This window comes from Erythrolamprus reginae, chromosome 9, assembly GCF_031021105.1.
Source record: "Erythrolamprus reginae isolate rEryReg1 chromosome 9, rEryReg1.hap1, whole genome shotgun sequence".
Lineage (NCBI taxonomy): Eukaryota > Metazoa > Chordata > Lepidosauria > Squamata > Dipsadidae > Erythrolamprus > Erythrolamprus reginae.
The window spans coordinates 29,784,465-29,810,349 of NC_091958.1; the positions used below are offsets into that span (position 1 = coordinate 29,784,465).

A 25,885-nucleotide genomic window follows, 5' to 3' on the forward strand; every position below is an offset into this window, starting at 1 on the left:
AGTAAACACATGCATAGACAATCTGTGGTGTCCCATTTTGGTCGGAAGGGTGCTGCAGGAGGCATCCGTGCCGTCTCCCCTCCCTCCTGTCGGCCTGTGGAGAATTACAATTCTGATATGGCCCTCGAAGAAATCCAGTTTGACATTCCCGGATTGGAGCTGCACAGGGGAGAGGGGGAAGATATTCATGTTGGCTTTAGAAAAGGCCAGGAAACAATTTTTTTTTTTAATTTACATCGAATAATTCAGTGTCCTAAGGATCCTAAGCAAGATAGACAAAAACTGGTTGATGTAGTTAGGTTCGGTTGACTTGTCTTCCCCTTGGAAGATCAGAATGTATGGGCCTGTGATGACCAATGTTGCCAATGAGCAACATTGGCTTTGCCTCACTCGTTGGAAGCCTTGTTCATCATCTTCTATCTGGAATGTGACCCATATACCGGTGTCATCTAAGGACAATGAAATGTTGTGGATTCTCTTTTCTTAAGGATCTCTATAGGGAGGGAGGGAGGGAGGGAGGGAGGGAGGGACCTTGAATACCTGCCCCTGCCCTCCTCCCATTTTGCTAGTGATGGAAATGAAGGACATTCTGCAATAATTTGAACCCTCTAACAAATTAATCTCCTTTGGTATGTAGCCTGATCCCTTGCAATCTGCCATAATCAATCAACCAGCCAGCCAACCAACTTGCCGTTCTAATGCTCCGTGATCCCCAGTCAATAGGTGTCAAGCTCCAGACTGCACAAGTCTTTTCTAGAAGAGTCATGAATCAGTTTTGGATCAAACTTTATTACACTCACTTCTGAGACAGTATTTCCAGCAATCTGGGTTTTCAAAATTCCTTAAAAAAAAACCCAATAGCGATGACCTGGAATAACGATATCTGCATAAAACTCAGGAAAGTGATAGTCCAAGATCTTTATACACCAAAATAAAACAAAAGGTCAGTTTCACAAGTTTAATTTGGAATCCTCCCATTGACACAAAACTGGGAATGAAGACATACAATGCACTTTTGAATACAAGCCAATGCCACCCGACCCAACCACTCTTTGGGGTTTGGCAGAGCCACATTTTGCAGGCAAAGTGAATAGGAAGGTTTCTCACATTTGCCCTTTCAAATTCTGAGTAGCTTCAAGGCTATGATTACTAGCAAGGTCTTTTTATCTGCAGGGCGTGTGATAACAGCCAAAATCTAGATGCAAACCTTTCAAAAAGTCAAGGAGTCTTGAGAGCGATCCCAGCTGAGAAAGGCGTCTGCAACATACCCCGAAATTGGTCCGCTTATTGCTGATCCCCCACCAAGTCCAGACATCCTCCCTCCTTACTAGAGAAACTCTGGCTGTGTCCAAACCATGAAGCACCACCGAGAAACCTGTGGGTTGCTGCTCCTCTTTCAGGAATCCTGAAGGTTGTTTTCATTCAGGAGGATTTTCTCGCCAGGCTTAAAGGCTGGCATGCCTCGGTAAGGGCAGCTGGCGCAGCGGAAGGCATCCCCCAGGTAGCACTAGAGAGGAACAAAAGTGGCATCTGTAGAAGGCAAAGAGCAGCCAGCCTTCAGGGTGACTTCTGTCCTTAATTGTAGGAGACAACGAGGCTCAGCCTGAGGGCGGAGTCTGGAATCTCTAGGCCCCGTAAGAGACCTAACTCCAGCCACCAGTGTTCCTTGTAAGCTGCGCGCGTGCGCGCCCCCCCCAAATACCCCCCACGCACCCTTTTCCATGGGCGCGCGCTCCCCATCCCCCTGCCAGCCCATGGGGGGGGAGCGGGGGCGGGGAGGTGCGGCAGGAGGAAAGGGAGCCGTGGCCGCCCCTGCCTCCCCACGGTGCCTCCGGCCAAACGCGCCCCTGACTTCTCGGTCCTGCCCCCCACCCGCCCGATCCGCCCCCTCTCCTCCTCCGCTCCCTCCTGCCTTGGGGCACAACTTCTCCCGCGGCGGTGGCGGCTGCGGGATGAAAGCGCTGCCAGCCAGGGGGCTGCGAGAGAGGGCTTTCTCCGCGGGCTTCAGGAATGCCCGCCCCGCCCCTCTCGCAGCCCCTTCGCTGGGACCGCTTTTGTCCTGGACTTCCAGCAAGGGGGCTGCGAGAGGGGGAGAAAGAGATGACTCTTGATTTAAAGCATATGGTAAAAAGCACCCACATAATAACAGAGAAAAAAAACCCCAGCCGTGTGTGTGTGTCTGTGTGTGTGTGTGAACTCTTGAACCATTTCCAATAGCTCACCTCTAATTGGAAATGGTTCAAGAGTTCACACACACACACACACACACAAGGGGGAGGAGACAGTGATGGAAAAAGAGAAGATAATAGTAATAGATTTTGGTTTTGTTTTATTATTAATTTCTTTTAATAAAAAAAGAAGGGAATTTTTTTCTCATTTATTTATTTATTTATACTTCTATGCTGCCCAGTCCCAAATGGGACTGTCGCTCAGACACAATACTTTTCCGCCCACACTGAAAAAAAATTAGAGGGAACATTGCCAGCCACCCTTGAGGTCTGAAGACTCTTACCTAGTGCCAATTCACCTGAACCTCCATTCTGGTCTATAGGTTACATGAAATAAACTTGTTCTTTTGAACCCCTTCCTGCCTCCTGGCTTCTTGCACGGAGCATTAATGACAGAAGGGGGAAAAAAAAGGGCCAGATGTCTCTGAGGGGTCAGAAGCAGACTCGTTGAAGAGCCCAAAGGCTGCTTATGCTGCTCTTATTCCCTACAAGGAACCATCAGAGTCCTGGTTTTATGCCACCCAATCACCTGCAGGAGAGACAGCTAAAAAAAAGTTTGGACAAAAAAAATATCTCTCTTCCTCCCTTTCGCTCTATTTCTCTCTCTCCCTCTTTCTCTCTCTCCCTTCCTTCCTCTTTCTTTCCCCCTCTCTCCATCTCTTTGTTTCTCCCTTCCTCTCTTTTTTGCCCTCCTTCTCTCTCCCTCCTTCCCTCTCTCTATGTCTTTCCCTCACCCTCCTTCCCTCTTTCTCCCTCTCTCTTTCTCTCTCTCCCTATCCTGCTATCTCTTTCTCTCTCTTTCTCTCCCCCCTCTCTCCCTCTCTCTCTTTTGCTATATCTTTATCTCCCCCTCTCTTGCTATCTCTTTCTCTCTCCACCTCTTCCTCTCTTTCTCTCTCTCCCTCTCTCCCTCTCTTGCTATCTCTTTCTCTCTTTCTTTCTCCCCCTCTCTCCCTCTCTCTTTCTCTGTCTCCCTCTCTTGCTATCTCTTTCTCTCTCTTTCTCTCTCCATCTCTCTTTCTCCCTCTCCCTCTCTTGCTATCTCTTTCTCTCTTTCTCTTCCCCTCTCTCCCTCTCTTTCTCTCCCCCCTCTTTCCCTCTCTCTTTCTCCCTCTCCCTCTCTTGCTATCTCTTTCTCTCCCTCTCTCTTTCTCTCAGCAGCCGCAGCGGGTAGTAGCCGTGGGGCGGCAGCAAGGTCGTCAGCTGTGAGGCGGAGCTTCGGAACGGAGGCACCGACAGCGGCAGGCAAGTGCCAGCCACGCAATTCTAGCATGTCCAGCCGCCGCCGTCTGTCCCTCTGTTCTGGAGCTACGCTTCACAGCTGACCACTCTGCCGCTGCCCCACGGCTACTACCCGCTGCGGCTGCCGCCGCCGCCATCACCCTCCCGCTGCGCGCCGCCCTTCCGCTGCCGCTACCCTCCCACCAGGCACCAAAGCTCACCTGCTGCAGCTGTCAGGGAAGCTCCAGCTGGGCGGGGCGCTGCAGTTGCCGGAAAACTTGGAAGGCGCTAAGAAGGAAGCTCAGCTTCCGTTCTCACAACTTTTTGCTCTTCGCAAAAAGTTTTGAGACCAGAAGCTGAGCTGCTTTCTTCGCGGCACACCTGACCATGTATATGTTTTTTTGCTGAATTTGAAAATTAAGGGAGACTAGGATAGATCTACTGTATTTCGGCCTTATTTTGGCCTCATCAGCTAGCCATACCCACTGGGTATGGCTCATCAGCTAGCCATACCCATCTATTTCGGCCTTATATACATATACATATAAGTATATATGTATATGTATATATATATGTAAATTTCAATCATGTGTCCACGGGATGCTGCAATGGCCATAAGTATAGGCCAGTTCCTAAGCACCCAATGACATGATGAGGGAGGGAACTTGTTGGAACTTTGAAATTAAGTTGTATGTAGATCTGGAGATGTCTGTTATAACCACTAAGTTGAAGACAACCTGTACTACACTGTGTAAGCCACCCAGAGCTCACCTCTATTAAATTTGATAAATGACTAATCCAGCTAGACAAGGAACTGGGAGGAACACTGTCAGAAAGCTGCTGCCTCAATGCCTCCAGATGCCTCCCCACAGAGAAGAGAATCATCCAGAAACTGCTCTCCTGGATCTGCATGGTGGATTTTGGATCTTAGTGCCATAACACAATATGTGTTATGGCACTAAGATCTAAAGTCCATCATGCTCCAAAATGCATGTCACATAATGCAGATGATGAATGTGGATGTTGGCTGCTGATTCCTCATATCAAAAGAATGATCACTTTTTAAAAATCTGGCTCATTGCTTGAAATGCCATCAGTCAAACGTGTGTAGGAATCAAACATAACATCTCTGTTGGAAACAAAAATTAAACTGAAAGCATTCTAACGGGAAAGGCATTTCCTCCTATGAGACAATAAATAGCATCCTTTAAAATAGCCTTTCTTCCATATCTCTTACTAAAAAAGCAACAACTAAAATTAGCAATGGCCTGTTTGTTCATTCCTTATTCTACAAATTACTATTGTGGGACATGTAGCTGGCATTATATTCCAATTGCTGTTAGAAAAAAAATAATTACATTGCCACATGCAGATCTTGGCTGTGCGCCTCTCTTCTCCTGCTCTAGTTCTTCAGCAAGGCCGCAGGTGCTGAGGAGGAAAGAGGTGCAGTAGGTTTAATAGGCTTAAAGAGACACTGAAGATTTCTTTCTTTCTTTATTTAATTTGATTTCTATGCTGCCCAATCCTGAAGGACTCAGGGCAACTTACAACAATATAAAAAGATACAAATACAATAAAAAAGAACTAAAACTATAAACCCCTATTAAAAAACTCATAACTCAACCATCCAAGCAACACACATGCATACCATTCACTACAATTCGGCCATGACAGATGTCAATTTTATGGCTTCCAGTTCTTTGCAGTCTTTCGGAAGGCCAGTAGAGGAATATAGATGGGGGTGGGGTGGTTGGTTTCATAAAGCTGGGGTGACAACAGAGAAGGCCCACCCTCATGGCCCCGCCAGTTTGCATTTCTTAATTAACGAGAACCCTGTTCAATCTTATTGGTTGCTGGGAGGCATTTGGCAAATCCTCTCTGACAGAGGAAATAACTATGCATGTCTGTCTGTCCTTCCTTCTTTTTTGCTCACTTGTTCTCAAAAGGGAAAAAGTCTAGAATTGACAAATTTATGTTGCTAATGTACCCATGTTTCCCTGAAAATAAAATCCTGTCTTACATATTTTTGCCACCAAAAAAGGCACCAGGTCTTATTTTGGGGGGATGTTATGCACTGACTCACCTCATTTGTGCGCATTGCCCCTGGCCTCCCTTTCGACCTTCAGGAATTTCTTTTGCGAATGGCAAGGCTTTCCTGAAGGCCTCTGCAGCTGATAACGACTGCTGAGGTCTTCAGGAAAGTCTTGCTGGCCTCAGAAGAAATAGGCCGGCAAGGCAGCAGTTGGGGTATGCAAAGCTTAGCTGCAACTGTACGAAGGTAAGTAGTAGGGCAGCTCCGCCCCACATCCCCACCCTAGTTTAATTTTTACCTGTGCAGCCTGGAGTGGGTAGTGTCTTAATTAGGGCTTATTTTGGGTTTAGGGCTTATACTGGGCGCTTGTGTAAAAATCAAGCTAAGACTTATTTTCAAAGTAGTTTTATTTCCAGGGAAACACAGTATGTACTATTAAATCTCTCCTGTCTCTTTGTAACATTCAATTGTGTGAAACAGAGTGTTGCAGGGCAACCATTTTTGAATCAAGCTAGCTAACTCAGTGATAGCGAACCTATTGTACGAGTGCCACAGGTGGCATGCAGAGCCATACCTGCTGACATGCAAGCCATTGCCCTAGCTCAGCTCTAACGTGCATGTATATGTCGGCCATCTGAATTTTGGTTCGCAGAGGCTTTGGGAGGGCATTTTTGGGTTCCAGAGATCCTCTGGGGGGGTGGGGGAGGGCCTTTTTACCCAACTGGCTCTAGGGAAGCCTTTGGAGCCTGGGGAGGGTGAAACACTACTAGACCACCAGAAGTTGGGAAACAGGCCATTACTGGCCTCCAAAGGGAGGGGGAAGCTGTTTTCATCCTCCCAAGGCATTGAACATTGGGTGTGGGCACTCAAGCATGTGCGATAGCGCGTGCCCATGCTCTTTCGGCAGCCGAGGAAAAAAAAGCTTGCCATCTCTGAGCTAACTTAAAGCATGTATTCAAAATCAAAGACTCATTACTTCTATGGGATCCCAATCTCCAGACCTTCAGACCAATTGTACAGGTAACTCTCAACATATGACCACAATTAAGCCTAAAATATGTATTGCTAAGTGAGACATGCGTTAAGCGAGTTTTGCCCCATTTTATGCCTTTGCTGCAATTGTTAAGTGAACCATTGCAGTTGTTAGTAACACAGCTGTTAAGTGAATCTGTCTTTTGTTTGTCAGATGGCTGCAAAAGGGGATGGTCACATGATCCTGGGACATTGCAATCATCACGAGACAATTGCCAAGAGGCTGGATTTTGATCAGATGACCGTGATGTTGTAATGGCCATAAATGTGAAAAAAGGTCACAAGTCACTTTTTTCAGTGCTGTTGTAACTTTGAAATGTCACTAAATGAACTGTTGTAAGTCGAGGAGTACAGGTAGTGTCAAAATTGTGGCTGTGGCAACGCCCGAGGCTACATGAATGTGATTTCTCACATTCCAGCAAGGTTCCCACATGCAAAGCTGATGGGGAAACTGGCAGGAAGTCAGAACTCATTGCTTTGTTCACCTGTAGTCATTCTGTTATTGCTTTAAGTAAGCATCTTGGAAAGGATAGTCCAACGGACTAGTATTTAAATAACTCCAACTCCTCATTTAACCCCAAATAAATGTGTTCACCCCATCGTAAGAATAATAATTTTAAATCAGGGTTTCTCAAACTTGGCAAGTGGGCTTCAACTCCAATTTCTGTCTGGGAAATCCTGGGACTTGAAGTCAAACATCTTAAAATTGCAAAATTGAGAACACAACATACTGATTTAGAAGGTTGACAGGATTGCAATATATAATCTCTATTTCCTAGATGTCATTTTCTCTGCATCATTTTTGTTATCATGCTTCCAGGTATGTATGTACAAGTACGTCCTTGATTTGTTTTGACACTTACCAATTCTTACAGGCTTTCCTCTTTCCAGATTCCTTACAAGAAGGGGCTCTGAGAGATGCTGGATCTGGCTTTTTCAAGTCCTCAGGTTCCAGAAGCTCATCTGAATCCAGGAGATCCTGAAGATAATAAGGACCAGAAAAAACAAATCCCAAACAACCCTTGATCCACAGGAAGCAAAGATCCCTGCAGTTACATTTGGGGAAGTAAATGTATAGAGTTGCTGAACAGCTTTGAAGATTTTTCAAAGAAAAACAACAGTAATAATATTATCAAAAAAGGGATGCTGTATAAAAATTCAGATTTGGGGGGAGAAAATACTAACATATAAAATAGTTTTAAAATTCCTCTTGGGTAGAGCTGCCCAACCCCACTTTGCCTCTTTTTCCTGGCTTAGAAGGTGGCTCAGGAAAAATGTGAAATACAGAAAACATAACGTTACGCATCACTTTTGGTGAGGTGGCCTGTCAGCCTTTGGAGGGGCCCATCTGCACCTACCACATCTTCATCATCCATGTCGTTGGCAGAAAGAGTCCAGAGTTTTGCCGCCGTGAGATCCACTTGTGGTTTTTCTGAAACAACCAAATTGACCCCAGAGAACACAACTGTAAAGATGATGTGATAAGCCTCAAAACCTCTTCTTGGTCCTATGATATAAAACAATCCCGGGGACTTTTAAGTCCCCTGAGCTAAGTGTATTCTTTAATAATCAATTTAAACAAAAAATTATAATAATGGAAAAATTCAATCAGTATTATTCTTTATCCCTGAAAAGTTTCAAATGAGGTTTATAACTGAGACAGCCAAATCAACAGCCAAAGGAGCAGGCATTTCAGAACTAGTTTGGTGTGGTGAAAGTGCTGGACTGGGAGACTGGGAGTTGTAGTCTTCCCTTAGGTATTAAACCGGCTGGATGGCTTTAGGCTAGTCCATACTCTTAACCCAACCCACCTGACAACACGGTTGTTGTGAGGAAAACAAGAGGTACGAAGATTATATTCACTGCCTTGAATTGGACAAAATAATGGTGGGGTATACATTAAATCATAATTTACCCATTCTTAGGATGGTTTCTACTGATGTGCTTAACTGAACCTAGCTGTGATGGCAAACTTATGGCACATGTGCCACAAGTGGCAAGCAGCTTCCTCTCGGTGGGCATGCGAACCATCGCCTCAATCAGCCTCCCACCCGCCAACTGATTGTAAGGCCTCTGAGAGGGTGTGTGCATGCGTGGGGGAAAGGGGCCCGCACACGCGTATGTATGTACATGGGGCCCACACGTGCATTACATTTTGGAGGTTTGGGCGTGGGCATGCGCATTTGCATGCTTTGGGCCCTTGGTCCAGAAAAGGTTACCCATCACTGACCTATGGGTGAGGCCTGAGAAGACGAAAGCCTCTGTTTATAGCTTTCTTACCAGTCACTGGTTTCTTGACAGTAGAAAGCTTGAGCTGAGTTGAAGATCCAATCTCAAAATTGGGTTTTTTGCCTTCTAATTGAACTACAAGAATTTCTTCGCACTGCAGATCCAGATGCTTCTGGGCATCCTGAATTTGTTCTGAGGTTAAAGCGTCCTTCTGCAGCTAGAAAGCAAAGAAAACCCCCCACTTACTTTACCAATTAATCCATCCAGGCAGGGAAGACCGGAACAAAGTGCTTATTACAGTAGAACCTCGACATACGAGCTGCTCTACTTACGAGGATTCCGAGATACGAGCTGGGAGGGGAGAGACATTTTTGCTCGACTCCCGAGCTCACATTCGGGATACGAGCGTTCCCCCCAGCGCTGCTTCGGAAGGCGCGATGGGAAGAAGGAAAGCGGCACGGCGGGCGGCCAGCGGCAGGAGGCGAGAGGTGCCTCTTCGATGTGCGCGGACCCCCCCACCCCCAGCAGAAGCCAAGGAGCCCCAGAGTGGGGCGGCAGGGGAGGCGACCGCCTCTCCGCTCGCCAAGTGCCACTCACCAAGTGCCTCTTCGCGTGCTCGATCTGCCGGAGAGTCTTCTGCTGCTAGCCGCCCGCCCTCTTTCGCCCAGCGTCGCTTCGGAAGCCGCCGAACGCCGTCAGAGGGGCGCGATGCTTTAGGAAGGCAAGCAGCAAAGCGCCTCGCCGCTCACCAAGTGCCGCTTTGCTGCTTGCCTTCCTAAAGCATCGTGCCCCTCTGACGGCGTTCGGCGGCTTCCGAAGCGACGCTGGGCGAAAGAGGGCGGGCGGCTAGCAGCAGAAGGCTCTCCGGCAGATCGAGCACGCGAAGAGGCACTTGGTGAGTGGCACTTGGCGAGCGGAGAGGCGGTCGCCTCCCCTGCCGCCCCACTCTGGGGCTCCTTGGCTTCTGCTGGGGGTGGGGGGGTCCGCGCACATCGAAGAGGCACCTCTCGCCTCCTGCCGCTGGCCGCCCGCCGTGCCGCTTTCCTTCTTCTCGTCGCGCCTTCCAAAGCAGCGCTGGGCGAAAGAGAGCGGGCGGCCAGCGGCAGAAGGCGAGAGATGCCTCTTTGTGCGCTCGATCTCGGGGGTTGGGGGCGAGCTTGCCACCAGGCTTGGCTGGGGGGGGGGCGGCGGCCGGGTCCGGCTCCCGCCGCTGATGCGCCCCTCTGATGGCGTTCGGCGGCTTCCGAAGCACAGGGAAGGGCTTAAGCCGCCGCCTTTTCCCTTTCGCCCAGCGCTGCTTTGGAAGGCGCAACGGGAAGAAGGAAAGCGGCACGGGGGCTTGGCTTCTGCTGGGGGGGGGGGGCGGCCGGGTCCGGCTCCCGCCGAGCGGGGGCGGGAGGAGGCAGCGCCGCATCGGACCCCTCAGGCCTCTCCACCCGGGTCGAGCCCCATCCCGGGCGGAGCGGCCTGAGGGGTCCGGTGCGGTGCTGCCTCCTCCCGCGCCCCGCCCCCGCTCGGGAAGAAGGAAAGCGGCACGGGGGCTTGGCTTCTGCTGGGGGGGGGGGGCGGCCGGGTCCGGCTCCCGCCGAGCGGGGGCGGGAGGAGGCAGCGCCGCACCGGACCCCTCAGGCTGCTCCGCTTGGAAGCTGGGAGGGGGCGGAATATGGGAGGAGAGAGGCAGCCTCCACGCTTTCCTTTCGGAGGAAGAGCTAAGTGGCCAAAGACGTTCCGCCGCCCCCCCCGCTTCCAAGCCGCATTCGCCTTCCTCCGCCGCCGCCAGCCTCCGCCCGGCTGTCATTTTGTAGAGAAGCGGGAAGCGGAGGAAGAGCTGGATGCTGGCGGCGGCGGAGGAAGGCGCCACACGATTTAGCGGCGAAGTAAGGTGAAGGGTTGGAAAGCTGAAACCGCCCGGTTTCAGCTCCCCAATCCTCCACGTTACTTCACTCCTGTCCTGGCTAAATCGTGTGGCAGCAAACATGCTTTGGGAGTTTGGCTGGGGGGGAGGGAGTTAGGCAGGTGCTACTTCTCCCCCCCAGCCAAACCCCCAAAGCATGTTTGCTCCCACGGGGAAGGGAAAAGGCGGCGGCTTAAGCCCTTCCCTGCGCTTCGGAAGCCGCTGACGGGCCCCTCTGACGGCGTTCGGCAGCTTCCGAAGCACAGGGAAGGGCAGTGAAAAGGCGCGATGCTTTTCCGGGCAGCCAGCTTGCTGGCCGGAGAAGCGAGCGATCCGGGAGTCCAGGAGGGGGAGAGAAAGAGAAAGAGAGAGGGGGGAGAGAGAGAAAGAGAGGGATAGAAAGAGAGAGAGAGTGAGAGATGCTCAGTGAGCCTTTCTTTGAAGTTGCCTTTCTTTCTTTCTCTCTTTTACCTTCCCTTCCTCTATTTCTTCTTTTCTTTCTCCTTCCCACCTTCTTCCCTCCCTCCCTCCCTTCACTCATTCCTCTTACTCTCCCCTTTCATAAGTTTCCTTGCTTCCTTCCTCTGTTCCTGTCCCTTCCCCCTTTCTTTCTTGCTCTTTTTCTTTCTCTCTTTTACCTTCCCTTCCTCTATTTCTTCTTTTCTTTCTCCTTCCCACCTTCTTCCCTCCCTCCCTCCCTTCACTCATTCCTCTCTTACTCTCCCCTTTCATAAGTTTCCTTGCTTCCTTCCTCTGTTCCTGTCCCTTCCCCCTTTCTTTCTTTCTTTCTTGCTCTTTTTCTTTCTCTCTTTTACCTTCCCTTCCTCTATTTCTTCTTTTCTTTCTCCTTCCCACCTTCTTCCCTCCCTCCCTCCCTTCACTCATTCCTCTCTTACTCTCCCCTTTCATAAGTTTCCTTGCTTCCTTCCTCTGTTCCTGTCCCTTCCCCCTTTCTTTCTTTCTTTCTTTCTTGCTCTTTTTCTTTCTCTCTTTTACCTTCCCTTCCTCTATTTCTTCTTTTCTTTCTCCTTCCCACCTTCTTCCCTCCCTCCCTCCCTTCACTCATTCCTCTCTTACTCTCCCCTTTCATAAGTTTCCTTGCTTCCTTCCTCTGTTCCTGTCCCTTCCCCCTTTCTTTCTTTCTTTCTCTTTTTCTTTCTCTCTTTTACCTTCCCTTCCTCTATTTCTTCTTTTCTTTCTCCTTCCCACCTTCTTCCCTCCCTCCCTCCCTTCACTCATTCCTCTCTTACTCTCCCCTTTCATAAGTTTCCTTGCTTCCTTCCTCTGTTCCTGTCCCTTCCCCCTTTCTTTCTTTCTTTCTCTTTCTCTCTTTTACCTTCCCTTCCTCTATTTCTTCTTTTCTTTCTCCTTCCCACCTTCTTCCCTCCCTCCCTCCCTTCACTCATTCCTCTCTTACTCTCCCCTTTCATAAGTTTCCTTGCTTCCTTCCTCTGTTCCTGTCCCTTCCCCCTTCCTTTCTTTCTTTCTTTCTTTCTCTTTTTCTTTCTCTTTTACCTTCCCTTCCTCTATTTCTTCTTTTCTTTCTCCTTCCCACATTCTTCCCTCCCTCCCTCCCTTCACTCATTCCTCTCTTACTCTCCTCTTTCATAAGTTTCCTTGCTTCCTTCCTCTGTTCCTGTCCCTTCCCTCTTTCCTTCCTTCCTTCCCACCCTCCGTCCATTCATTCACCCATTCATTATTCATTTATATGTACATGTACATTTCTTCATTAAAAACATGTCTTTCTGCATAATTTAGACTAACTTTGTGAGTTTTTTGAGGGCTGGAACCAATTAAAATTATTTACATTAATTCCTATGGGGAAAAGTCGTTCGAGATAAGAGCTGCTCGACTTAAGAGCCCAGGTCCGGAACGAATTAAACTCGTATCTCGAGGTACCACTGTATTACCAATGAAGGCTGATTACAAACAAAATAACGTTTTCCCCTATTAAAGGAAGATTTTTCCTCAAACATTTTTGTTTATTCGCTAGGTAAATCCAATCTTTTATTTCTCAAATGTATTTTGAATTTCCTTTGACATCTGAACTAAGATTATAAGGTTGTATTGCATATTTTATATATATATTTCTAGCAAATAGCTTTATAAGTTTTCTAAAACGATTTCTTACCTCTTTTACCTCAACCAAACCAGAGAGTGTTGCAATTGTTTGTAGTTTGCTTACTGTCTTAAGTTTGTCATCATTACCTGAGAAATACAATAGATAGCAAATATCCATAAATAAAAGTTAGGAGGAGACCAAAAGAAATCTGAGAAGTTTTCCAAATCACTCCAGATAAAATAGATTGAGTTAATAAAGGAATGCAATAGGATCAGGCTTCTCTTATGTACTTTCACAACTTTCAGAGAGCTACCAAAGTTCATGTTCTTGTCAAGAGCACCAGGGGGCTTTCAGGGTGAACGGATCAGTCCTTTACCTAGTTGGAAGCTCTTTCCTTGTCCCCATTAGTGGTAACACATGTCCACCAAAGTGGTACCTATCTATCTACTCGCAATTGCAAGCTTTTGAATTGCTGGAGCTGGAATGAATGATGGGAGATCACCCGGTCATGCAGCAGCACTCATGAGACACACCACTCCTGTTCTTATCTTGATCTATAATTCTTACAGGCAAACCGATTTATTCAGATAGCCATGATAGCACTTAAGACTTCTATACCCTTCATGGTGCTTTACAGCCCCCTCTAAGTGGTTTACAGAGTCATCCTATTGCCCCCAACAATCTGGGTCCCCATTTTACTGAATTCAGAAGGATGGAAGGCAGAATCAGCCTTGAACCATTGAGAATCAAATTGTTGGCAGAGGGCAGAATTAATACTGCAATACTGCATTTTAACAGGGAGGGAGGACCCTTAGGCTTAAATAATGCCTCACAGTGCTTTAGAGCCCTCTAAGCGGTTTACAGAGTCAGCATATGTTGCCCCCAACAATCTGGGTTATCTCAGATATGGCTTTAATTAATAGTATTTCATTTCCTTCACCATGGTTCACTGGAAAAAGACTTACAGTTGTGTCAGGAAATTAGAGGGAACATGAAGGAGCTTTAAGGATTCTTTCCAGCCCTCACAAATTTCACATCAACTGCATTACATCAACTAAACATTCAGGTTTTAATATTAAAGTGCTAAATAGCTTGAAGTAAGTTCACCTCTAGTCCCCTCAGCTTATCTGGTGTCAAATTGTCATTTGTTTGTTATTTATCCTAACCTTACCTGCTATTTTCTGGTAGAGACAAAAGAGAAAGCACTTTCAATTGTACAACAGAACTATAGAGTCCACACGGACCCATTTTCAGATGTGGGTTAATATGCTGCTATAATATTGTATCTAAAATCTGCTGTCTTTCTTTTTTCATTGTTTAAATGAGACTGCTTTGCTCTGTATTGTATTTGAATCCAAATCTATCTATCTATTTATCTATTTATTTATTTATTAATTATTAATTGGATTTATATGCCGCCCCTCTCCCAGGACAAATGTTCAAGAACCACTTTCTTAAAACAGAAAAAAGGAATAAAAATAGCCACAGTACTGCAATCCAGATATGGTAATCAGGAGATGGAATTTAGGAGAGGGGAAATCAGTAGGGTGCAGCTTTGGGGCCAGATAGTAACAAGAGAAACCAGGAGTAAATGCAAAGGATGGGATTGTTAAAGGCAAGAGGCTGACCCTGTAAACAGCTCAGACAGGGCTGCAAAGTGCTGTGAAGTGGTATATAAATCTAAGTGCTATAGGCATTATGATGGGCCAGTTCTAACTCCGGCTGGCTGATGTCCTATTTTTATTTTATTTTATTTTTCAAGACAAAACAAAAACACAGACAAAACACAGAACAAAAAAAAAGGAGCCAGAACCACTCCATTCTTCTAAGAAGTCTCGAAGAATCTTACAAGTCATGTTAAGAAAGAGAAAAAGGTAAATAGAGAAAAAAATATGAACTATGTGTGTTACTACTATTTACAGAATTTACATCATTTCATACCATCTGATATAAAATATACTGTTACATAAGTATTCTTTTGTTCAACCAATCTGGGCGCTGCCGTCTGGCTGTCACCTTTTGAAACAGCCGGGCACTTCTCGGCGTTCTCCCAAACGCCAAACCCAAAAAGTTTGGCAAAAGTTCGGGTGGCCGCTGAGAAGTGCCGCCGACTGGCTGCCACCTTCCGAAACAACCGGGGCACTTCTCGGCGTTCTCCCGGGTTTGGCGTTCGCAGCGGTGGGTTCGTAAGGCGAAAAAAGTTCGTAAGAAGAGGCAAAAAAATTCCAAACCCCGGGTTCGTATCTCGAAAAGTTCGTAAGACAAGGGGTTCATATCATGAGGTACTACTGTACTTTAAAAGACATATAATCATAAATTCCCTATTTCAAATATGGACAGAGATTAAGAAAGACCACATCTTAACTGTGCCCGAATGGATCTCTCCAATCGAGGCAATAAGACACCCAAATTTATTACAAAGTACCGCACTTCTAAGATTTAAAGATCTTTTAGATCCTCACATGGGCCTAAAAACCAGACAAGAATTAAATAACGAGAGTAGGGAGATAGACTGGTGGACATATGCCCAGATCCAAACAAGATTCATAACAGATAAAAAGATTTATCTTTTTCAGAGAGGGAAATGCACCTTTGATAAAATAATCATGAAAAATCAAGAAAAAAATCAGAAAAATCTATAAATATATATTAAGATCTAAAACAGAAAGCATTACCGTATTTTTCGCTCTATAAGACGCACCTGCTGATAAGACGCACCTAGATTTTAGAGGAGGAAAATAGAAAAAAAATATTTTGAGCCAAAAAGGGGAGAGGAAGGAGTGAAAGAAGGGAGTGAGGGAGGAAAGAAGGGAGGAAGGAAAAGGAAAGCAAGAAATGGAGGGAGGAAAGGAAGGAAAGAAAGAAAGGGGGAAGGGACAGGAACAGAGGAAGGAAGCAAGGAAACTTATGAAAGGGAAGAGTAAGAGAGGAAGGACTGAAGGGAGGGAGGGAGGGAGGGAAGAAGGTAGGAAGGAGAAAGAAAAGAAGAAATAGAGGAAGGGAAGGTAAAAGAGAGAAAGAAAAAGAGCAAGAAAGAAAGAAAGAGAGAAAGAAAGAAAATGAAAGAGAAATAAAAATAGAGAGGGGGAATGAAAGAAATGGAAGGAGGGAAGGAAGGAGAGAAAGCAAGAGAAAGAAAGAAAGAAAGAGAAAGAAAAAAGAATGAAAGAGCAAGAGAGCAAGAGAGAAAAAGAAAGAAAGAGAGAAAGAAAGAAAGAAAGAAAGAAAGGCAACTTCAAAGAAAGGCTCACTGAGCATCTCTCACTCTCTCTCTCTTTCTATCCCTCTTTCTTTCTCTTCCTTTCTCTCTCTCCTCTTCCTTTATCTCCTCTCTCTCCCTCCCTCTCTTTCTCTCCCCCCTCTCTCCCCCTTTTCCTCTCTCTTTCTCTCTCTCCCTCTCTTGCTATCTCTCCCCCCTCTCCCTTTCTCTCCCCCCTCTCCCTCTCTTTCTCTCTCTCTCCCCCTCTTTCTCTCTCTTCTTCTCACTTTCTCTCTCTTGTTTTCTTTCTGTCTCTTTTGCTTTCTCTCCCTCTCACTCTTTCTCTCTTTTTTTCTTTCTCACGCTTTCTTTCTCTTGTTCTCTCTCTCTTGCTATCTCTTTCTCTCCCCCCCCTTTCTCTCACTCTCTCTTTCTCACTTTCCCTCTATCTTGCTGTCTGTTGCTCTCACTCACTCTCGTTCTCTCTCTGTTCTTCTCAGTGGTGACGGGGCCGGCGAAGGTGATATTCAATGTCGGGGGCGCTCGGGCGGTTGCGCGCGCTCCCTATCTCCCTGCTAGCCCACTCGGAATATTCAAAATAAGAAAAACCTTTGCCGGCAAAGGCTTTTCTTATTTTGAATATTCCGAGTGGGCTAGCAGGGAGATAGGGAGCGCGCGCAACCGCCTGTGCGCCCCCGACATTGAAGACCTCCGCTGAGAAAAGCCTTTGCCGGCATTTCCTCGCAGCGGCGGGCGGAGAGAGGGAAGGGGGGGCAGCGGCGTCCCTCCTGGCCTTGGCGGGCCGCCCGACCCTCCCCACCTCCTGCAAATGAGGCGGGCGGCGGGGGGAGAGCGAGGAGCCGGTTCTGGCGGGCGCGGGGCTTGGCTGGCTGGCTGGCGGGGGGAGCGCCGCTGGTGGTGCGGAGGGAGACCCTCCTCCGGGAGGGAGGGGGCCAGGCAGCAGCTAGCTAGCCAGCCAGCTGGCGGGATGGCGCTTCCGAGTTCGCAGCCTCCCCCCCCCCTCCCTGCCTGCATCTTCGCTCCATAAGACGGGGCTGATTTTTCTTCCTACTTTGGGAGGAAAAAACCTGCGTCTTATGGAGCGAAAAATACGGTATGTTAAAAGCTAATATGATCAGTTGTTGCAGGAACTTTGGGCATTCAATAGATATGGACAAATGGGAAAATCTTTGGACATACAATTGGCAAATAACAAAGCCTGTTATATTTAAAGAAAATCAAATGAAGATGTTCCACAGATGGCATCTGCCACCCAACAGACTTTCTAAAATGTATCCGAATTCCCAACCAAATTGTTGGAAATGTAAAAAAGAAATAGGCACTTATTATCACCAGTGGTGGACCTGCTCCAAAGCTAAATATTATTGGAACCTAACTGAGAAATGGCTAAAAGAAATAATACAAGATGAAGTAGGAAAGACCCCAGAATTTCCCCCCCTAGGTATACCCTCTCAAAAATATAAAAAAGAAACTCAATACCTATTAATACATATCTTAACGGCAGCCAGGTTAGCCTGTGCACAAAGATGGAAGGCTGCTGAAATTCCAAAAGAAGAAGAAATAATAAGATTATTGATTGCGCCGAAATGAATATGATGACAAGGCGGCTAAAAGGACAAGAAGAATCGCAATATGATGTCCTGTTTTAAAAGCTGTTTCTCCCTGCCCATAATGGGGAGTTACGACTGGGTAAAATTAAACATTGCCTCTCTTCAAACAGGTGCAACCTGGGCTACACATCGTCTCAGCCAGTGACAGCATCAGATTAATTCTGTCTGGCCAGGAAACTAAGCAGAGTCACACCAGGCTGTTCCTTAGAAGGGTGGCTTTCCAGTAAATCTCAAGGTTACTGATGCTGAACTGGAAAGCCAAAAACACCTCTTGGGAGAGACAGTTGCAGTCCATTTGTAGGCTACTGTTAAGAAAACTCCATGGATGTGCAATATATATGTAACCATTAAAAGTTAGACCAAATGCAAAAAGAAATGACATTTTGGAGTATGTATCTTCCCTCCCAAAGAATTTCCCCCACACCATGTTTTACGATCACAAACTTTACAGCCCCAAAGTTTTGTTGTTCAAGTGAGACATTTGTTAAGTGAAATTTGTTCCATTTTACTACTGTTCCAGCCACAACTGTTAAGTGAATCTCTGCAGTTGTTAAATTAGTGACACAGCTGTTAAGTTGTAAACTGACTTCCTCATTGACTTTAACAATAGCGCTTAAGACGTATATACTTCACCATGCATTACGGCCCTCTCTAAGTTACAGAGTTGGCCTATTGCCCTAACAATCTGGGTCCTTATTTTGCTGACCTCAGAAGGACGGATGTCTGAGTCAACCTTGAGCTATTCAACCTTGAGCTATTCAGCATCAAGTCAGCAGAATTAGCCTGCAGTGCTGCCTCCTAACCACTAAGCCACCACTTTACTTGTCGGGAAAATCACAAAAAGTGATTGCATGGCTCCTGGACACTGCAACTGTTCTAAATATGAGTCAGTTGCCAAATGTCTGAATTTTGATCACGTGACTATGGAGAGGCTGCAGTAGTTGTAAGTGTGAACAACAGTCACAAGCCCCTTTTTTGGTGCTGTTGTACTGAAACGGTCACTAAATGAACTGTGGTAAGTCCAAGACTATCTGGACAAGTGTATTTAAATCAATAAAGTCTGTACTGGTCTTTTATTCTCCATGAGTGGAAAAGTGAGGATGGCTTAGGTGACAGAGCTTCAATTAATGGCTGGAGATAAGCAAAAGATTAAAGACTTACTTGTTTCAGTGGTCACCGCTTCTTTCAAAAGGACACGACCTCCAGGCTTGACAATCCGAGCTATTTCAGCAAGAAGCTCTGCGCTGTGCTGCGTTAGGCTGCCAGGAACCAGCCCTGAAAGGACCACATCAAAGCTGGACTCTTTGTGGGACGCTGAGAACATAAAATGAGAAGCACATACATATACAGTAGTCCCTCGCTATACCACGCTTCACCTACTGCGGCTTCACTTCATCGCGGGTTTCTGAGGAAGTCGATTGGCAGATTTAAACAGCCCGCCGAACTCAATCGGCAGGTTTTTTAAAAAAAAAATATCTAAAATTGTAAATACTGTATTTAAATACTGTATCTAAAATAAATACTGTGTGGGAAGGGTTTATAAACACTTAAAACAATGAAAACTTAACAAACAATTACAATATAAATACTTAAATAAGTACTATCAGTCGATAAATTCCCCATCGCGGATTTCACCTATCGCGGCCAGGTCTGGAACGTAACACCAGCGATAGGTGAGGGACTACTGTACCAATGATTCTTACCCATTTAAATATATGCCCACACTCAACATGCTAGCTATGGAATTCTGGGAATGAAAGTTTACACAGCTTAAGGTTGTCAAGTTCAAAAAATGCTGCTTTAGTCACTGATGACTTCCATGCAATGAATAACTATTTGTGGAGTTAGAATGACTGGGTAAAACTGCTTCCAAGTGACCATGCTGGGTAACATTTGTGGAGATGATTTCCAACTTGACGAAATAGACGAAGTATCCAGATTCCCTTTGTGTCCTCTCCCAACCAAGGATCCTGAGTTCCACAAAGAAGGTTGCCTTATTTGGTGCCAAATATTGTTGTGAAAGTTGTGAGCTATATTTTGCTTTCTGAGAATGTGCTCTGCCTACCTTGATTCTGGACTTTCTTGATGAGACAGTTGAGCCTCCATCATCAGGTGAACCTTTAACCCATCAATTGGATGCAAAGTTTGATTCCTTTACTAAGCTTATTTTTACATGGTTACAAACCATATTCAGTTCCTTGATCCTTATATAAAATCATGTTCTATGAGGTTCCTCTAGATCTGTGATGTAAAGTTCTGCAAGAGTTTTGTGCCCTCCTCTCCTCAACTCCAAAATGGGCCATTGTCTTTTCTCCTCAACTCCACAGATTAGGCTTTGGGTTTTATATAGATGTTATCATAATGAGCTTCAGACTACATTTTATGAGGGTTTTTTTTAAGTTCATGTTATTTTTTTGGTAACTTTCAGTATCTATCTGCATTTATACATTTCCCTTCTACTGTGTGGATAGCTGTCTAACACTTCTTTGGATCTATCTGTTCAGATGGAAAAGGAATTTATTTTCTATTATTTGGAAAGTTAATTATCATCATTAACTTTGACGTGAATATTGCCATGTGGTAAGTTGCAGCAGACAGGAGATGAACTAGAGTATCTCTCTTATCAGTAAACTTATTTTGGCCATGCGCCATTAGGGGGGATGTATTCTGGATAGACTATTTAAATTATTGTTGAATTAGAAAAAGCACCCCTCCGATACTCATTTAGGGTTTCTCTTTGCTGTCCTGGACTAAAGCAGTAATCTCAACAGTGTCTGAACAGTTTTTACCTATAACTATAGGTAGTCCACACTTAATTGTGTTACTAAGCAACATAGTTATAAATGAAACACTATGTGACTGTGCCAACTTACATTATTTTTACTATTGTTTAGCAAGTCACCATAGCCATTAAGTGAGACATCATGTAACTGCAACTTGCAGTTTGACTGTGGCTTCTCCAGACTTTGCTTGTTGGAAGCCACCTGCAAACTGCATAGGATGCGGTGGCAATCATGAATGTGTGCTGGTTGCCAAGTGCCCAAATCTCAATTACGTGACAGCAGGGATATTTTGACAGTCACAAGTTCCAAAACCTGCTGTGTGTCTCGTCATTAGGGGCATCTTAACTTCAAGCGGTCATTATAATTAATCAAGCACCATCCTGCACAGAGCATAACGTTTAGCATTAGTTTTCTAATGTATTAACAATAATGAAGAATTATCCTTTATAAATGGCACGTTACCTTTAACATATTAATATATTTATTATGATAATGAGTACTTCTGACACTCACAGTAAAGCAGCTGATTGACGTTTTCTACAGAAACCTGATTTTCAGCTCCAATAACTGCTTGAACATCCTGGACAAATTTCTGAAGTGCCAAGGGAGAGGCGTAACTATCGCAAACCACAGCCACTTGTTCCCCGAGAGAGATCCCATACTCTGCCATGCTCAAACTAGTTTAAGATCTGAAAGAAAGCAGACATTGTTTCCTAAAATAAAAGACATAAAATGTAGCAAATATAGGTTCCAATTAACATAATATACAGTGGTACCTCTACCTAAGAACACCTCTACTTACAAACTTTTCTAGATAAGAATTGGGTGTTCAAGGTTTTTTTTGCCTCTTCTGAAGAACCATTTTCTACTTACAAACCCAAGCCTCTGAAACTGCAACTGGAAAAGGCAGGGAGAAGCCTTTGTGGGGCCTCTCTAGGAATCTCCTGGGAGGAAACAGGGCCTCCACCCTCCCTGTGGTTTCCCCAATCACACATATCATTTGCTTTTACATTGATTCCTATGGGAAAAAATTGCTTCTTTTTACAAACTTTTCTACTTAAGAACCTGGTCATGAAATGAATTAAGTTCGTAAGTAGAGGTAACACTGTATTTGAGGCACTCTCTGAGCAAACAAGCTTACATTTAAAAGGTGGTGAGGTGGGTAGAGTGCAGTACTGCAGGCCACTAAAGCTGACTGCTAGATCGGCAGGTTAGCGATTCAAATCTCATCACTGGCTCAAAGTTGACTCAGCCTTCCATCCCTCCGAGATGGGTAGAACGAGGACCCGGATTGTGGGGGCAATATGCTTTTAAAAAGTGCTATTGCTAACATGTTGTAAGCCGCCCTGAGTCTAAGGAGAAGGGCGGCATAAAAAAATCAATCAATCAAACAAACAAACAAACAAAGAAACAAATGGCATCATGTTGAAGAACTGCAAACTTTCCAATTATAGAGAGAACTAGAAAACAGAGGGGGAAATATTGGTTGAAGATACAAATGGACCTCTACAGAGCTGCTTATGACTTCATCTTATTTCCAAGTTCCAAAAGCCGCACACACCCCTGGTCATTTTGGGAACTTGGCATTTGGCTCACCTTTACAGCCGTGTGCCAGAGATGGGCTGCTGCTGGAACGAATAATTGTGTGCAGCTCCAAGGCTCTGGAGAGCGAGTGCGGGATTGAGCGCAATTTTGCTTCCCATACCTGTGCAGGTAGCAAAATCTCGCATAGGGATGTCCATGCGGGAGCGTTTCGCCAAGGTTTTTTGCTTCCACACATGCGGCCCTGGGGGAAGCAAAATTGTGCTCGATCCCGCACTTGCACTCCAGAGTCACGCAACTGTGCACAATTAGCCATTCTGGCAGCAGCCCATCTCTGCCGTGTGCAGTGCCCTGCAGTCACATGATCACAATTTTTAGTAAGTTTTGCTAGTTTCTCACCTTTCTGGCCAAAAAAAAAAAAGCCCATTGGGAAAAAGGGTAAGAAGGAAATGAGAAAATCCACGGGAGACAAGCAATTAAGAAATATGAAATATAAATAAAGAAAATGGGTTTGCAAGATCTAATCTAGGTCAGTCCCCGGGATCAGAGGTTTATTGCTCATAGGAAGAGTAAAGCTCTGATCCCAATGACCAATCCAATGTGACCAAAGCATTTGCTTAACAATTTTCTCAAAAAGGGTCAAACAATGGACCTGGTCAAATGGTGACCCACTTAATGCTCATCACCACTTATGACCATAAACCCAGACTAAATGACAGTTGTTACTTGAGGATTACCTGTATTTTGCTTGAGTACTCATACTGAAAAATGTGTACTTAAAGTACTTAAATTTTCATTCCCTAATCTTTTAAACTAAAATCTATTTCAAAATCCTTTCTTCCTTTTCTGCCTCTAGATACTGTCAGCCACAATAAGTATCCTTAAATATCCCTATAAAGCTGGGCTGTTTAACACAGAGAGCCTGTTTTATATGCAAACTGAGGTTTAAGAGGATAGAGCTGTACCAGTGTTAACAGAAATTGCAAGATGAGAACAAGGATATATGCTCAGTTCTTTTTCAGTGCCCCCCAAATGGCATTTTTGCCATTATGAGCAGAATAAGTGCCAGTGTAAAATAGTTTTAGGTGTCTTTAATATTTCTTGTGCATTCCATAAGGGGGTGGTTTGATAAGTATGTTTGTTTATTCAATGTACAATCATAGCCCAAATATTACATTATAAAGGAAGATAAGCTTTACAGAGCACAGCACAAAAGCCAGATAGAAAGAAAAGGCCCTGCAATACTTATTGAAGTATAAGTATTGTACAAGTAGAAGTAAAGTACAAGTATTTATGTTGCTGGGTCAGAATTTGACTCTGACCTTGAGAGCAAAATTTGGACACTGCCAATGATGCAGAATCATAGTGACCAGCTAACAGCAGTTCAATATAAAAACAATGTGTGCATTCTGGGAAATCAACTAACAGCAGTGCAATACATGTTTTATTATAGTTGTTAACTCTACAACAGAAGCATTATAATAAAACATGACTTAAGGATTCTATTACATTTGACCCGCAACAGCACTAAAAGTCATTATTTTGAATTTTCCTTCTAGACAGCAGCAGGCAAGGTGTCATAGTTGATGTATGGTACCCATGGGCACCAACTAAGGGGTAGGGGCTGCCTTATACAAAATCAACAGAGAAACAGAACACTAAACCCTCCGCACAACTCCTTGTCCCCTCCTTTTCCTTCAGCCAAGTCTAGTTCCAGGAACATGCATAAAATGTAGAAAAGAGTCGGGGTGGCGCAGCAGGTAGAGTGCTGTATTGCAGGCCACTGAAGCTGACTGTAGATCTGTAGGTCAGCAGTTCAAATCTCATCACCAGCTCAAGGTTGACTCAGCCTTCTGTCCTTCCGAGGTGGGCAAAATGAGGACCCAGATTGTGGGGGCAATAGGATGGCTCTGTTAAAAAGTGCTATTGCTAACATGTTGTAAGTCACCCTGAGTCCAAGGAGAAGGGCGGCATAAAAATCAAATCAATCAAATCAATCAATCAATCAATAAAAAGGGAAACAGTGAGTTTGGTCTGGTGCAGGAGTCTCCAGTGATTTTTAAGACTTGTGGACTTCAACTCCCAGAATTCCTCAAAGCAGATCTGCGGACTTCAACTCCCATAATTCCCCAGACCTGGGGATTCTGGGAATTGAAATTCACAAGTTTAAAAGCCACCCAAGCTGGAACCCCGTCTGGTGATAAAGGCACCAGTCTACAAAACGGGAGACCCCGTGAGTTCAAGTCCCGCCTGAGCCATCTTTAAATAACACCATCTTTAAATTTGCTCAACAAGCTCATCCAGCCAGGATAGCCTAGGCCGGGGGTAGGCAAAGTTGGCTCTTCTATGACATATGGACTTCAACTCCCAGAATTCCTGAGCAAATCATGCTAGCTCAGGAATTCTGGGAGTTGAAGTCCGCATGTCATAGAAGAGCCAACTTTGCCTACCCCTGGCCTAGGCTAGTATTTCTTCAAGCTGAGTTCCGAGGAGCCCCACGAGTCTGTTACAATCAAAATTATTTACCAGATATTATTTATCTTCTTTTTTTCCCCCAATATTTTTTTATTAATTTTCTTTAAAATAACATACAGACTTACAAACATTTAACATACAGTGTAGGGATGTATCATCCCTGCTTTTCTCAAAAGTATAAATGCAAATACAGAAAAAGGAATACTATTTATCTTCTAAACTTTAAAATAAACTCACTTTTCTCATGAGATTTGGGGGAAGCCTGAAAAATAGGGGTTTCCCCGCTTCTTCTTTTTTGACGTTAATGTTTCCAAAGATCAAAACTGGCGCTTTCGTGGTGAGCTTCAAGCCCCCGCCCCAGGGATAGACCTCATCCCTCTCCCCCAAAGACAGAGAGCAATGATTAAGAACAAGTTAGAAACCCTGAGGTAAACAAGGCCGAGCGGGGCCGGCACGGTCGTCCTAACCGTCGCTTTGCCCGGCCCACCTCTCGGAGTTGTTGTGCGGGGGGTCTCGGATAGTCCTTGGAGCTCCCACGGCGCAACGCCCCGGCTACCTACCAGTCGCCCCTCGTGCTTCTCGGCCCGGCCGCCGTCCCTGCTTTTCTCCTCAGTTGCGCCTGCCCATGTCAAAGATGGCGCTGGTGGGAAAAAATTGCTCCCGCCCCCTTGACCCGTTTCAAAGATGGCGCTTACGACACCAGCAGGTTCTAGAGTTCAAAAAGAGAGAGCGGAATCGGTGATTGGGTGGAGGACGCACGCGGGGAGAAAGCACCTCCCTCCCTCCCTGCGCGTGAGGGCCACGCCCCGCTCTATAGATAAGCGCCGGCGGCGGTTCGCCCCGCCTCCTTGGCGTGCCCCGCTCCTCGCCCGACTCAAAGATGGCGGCGGCCGCGGCGGCGGGGCTGAGGCGGTCGGCCCGGGGGCTTCTGCGCTGCCCGGCGGGTGAGGTGCTGGAGGGGGGGGGGGAGAGCGTGGCTCGGGCCGGCGGTGTGGGAAGGGGAAGGATGGCCTCGGCTTCTCCCGCTGCGGGATATGCAGGACTGGGCGCCCTGCCATTCACAGGCGGGATGAAGGGAAGGAAGGTGAGGTGAAGGGCGAGGGAGGCCCTTCAAGCCCGGCTTATTTGCATACACCCACCTAGGAGGACGCCCATTTGAAGGAATCCGGGGCTGGGCGAAGTGGAACCACACACCCTATTGTCCACGGCCGAGGCGACTCCAGGGCCCATAAGCCACATAGTTTCCCTCCGCCCGGTGCATGCCCACTGCGCCTGCGCGGTAGGTTGGACTGCCGGTCCCCCACTTACAACTCAGGGGCAACCGAGGCGCTCTCGAGCCCCGCTCCCTCTGTGACAGTCTGGACTGCAATACCCATAAGTCCCAGCCAGCCACCTTGTTAGAGATTATGGGTTTGGGAATCGAGCTCTGATTGTTTCCTGATCTTCTCCCATCCTGCTTTTTTTATTGCCCAACCTCTGTCTGGATGCAAAGTCTGGGCTTGGATGGCCCGATTTTCTTGCAATTTTTTCCCCTCCTGAATTTTGGAGGTTGCAAAA

The 25,885-nt window shown here is 45.9% G+C and overlaps 2 protein-coding genes across 4 annotated transcripts in view; one reads left to right on the plus strand and one right to left on the minus strand.

The window, feature by feature from the left end:
* Nucleotides 1–944: 944 nt before the first annotated feature.
* On the minus strand, nt 945–25,120 carry CIAPIN1 (cytokine induced apoptosis inhibitor 1). Of its 3 annotated transcripts, none has more exons than XM_070760749.1 (9): nt 24,889–25,120; nt 20,825–21,000; nt 18,690–18,842; nt 12,768–12,844; nt 8,794–8,959; nt 7,872–7,945; nt 7,377–7,492; nt 4,808–4,877; nt 945–1,507 (listed from the first exon to the last, which is right to left on the minus strand). In XM_070760749.1, the coding sequence occupies exons 2-9, from the start codon at nt 20,979–20,981 to the stop codon at nt 1,397–1,399; spliced, it is 924 nt and encodes a 307-aa protein (XP_070616850.1). In that variant the 5' UTR covers nt 20,982–21,000; nt 24,889–25,120; the 3' UTR covers nt 945–1,396. The 3 variants fall into 3 exon arrangements, with proteins under 3 accessions (XP_070616850.1, XP_070616851.1, XP_070616852.1); XM_070760750.1 differs by having other exon boundaries at nt 24,566–24,937; XM_070760751.1 differs by lacking the exon at nt 24,889–25,120 and adding an exon at nt 21,453–21,663.
* Nucleotides 25,073–25,885, plus strand: part of COQ9 (coenzyme Q9) — a 29,242-nt gene continuing 28,429 nt past the window's right edge. The window contains exon 1 of the mRNA XM_070760748.1: nt 25,073–25,272. Coding sequence (XP_070616849.1) covers nt 25,209–25,272 — 64 coding nt within the window. The 5' untranslated portion in view covers nt 25,073–25,208. The remainder of the gene's footprint in view (nt 25,273–25,885) is intronic.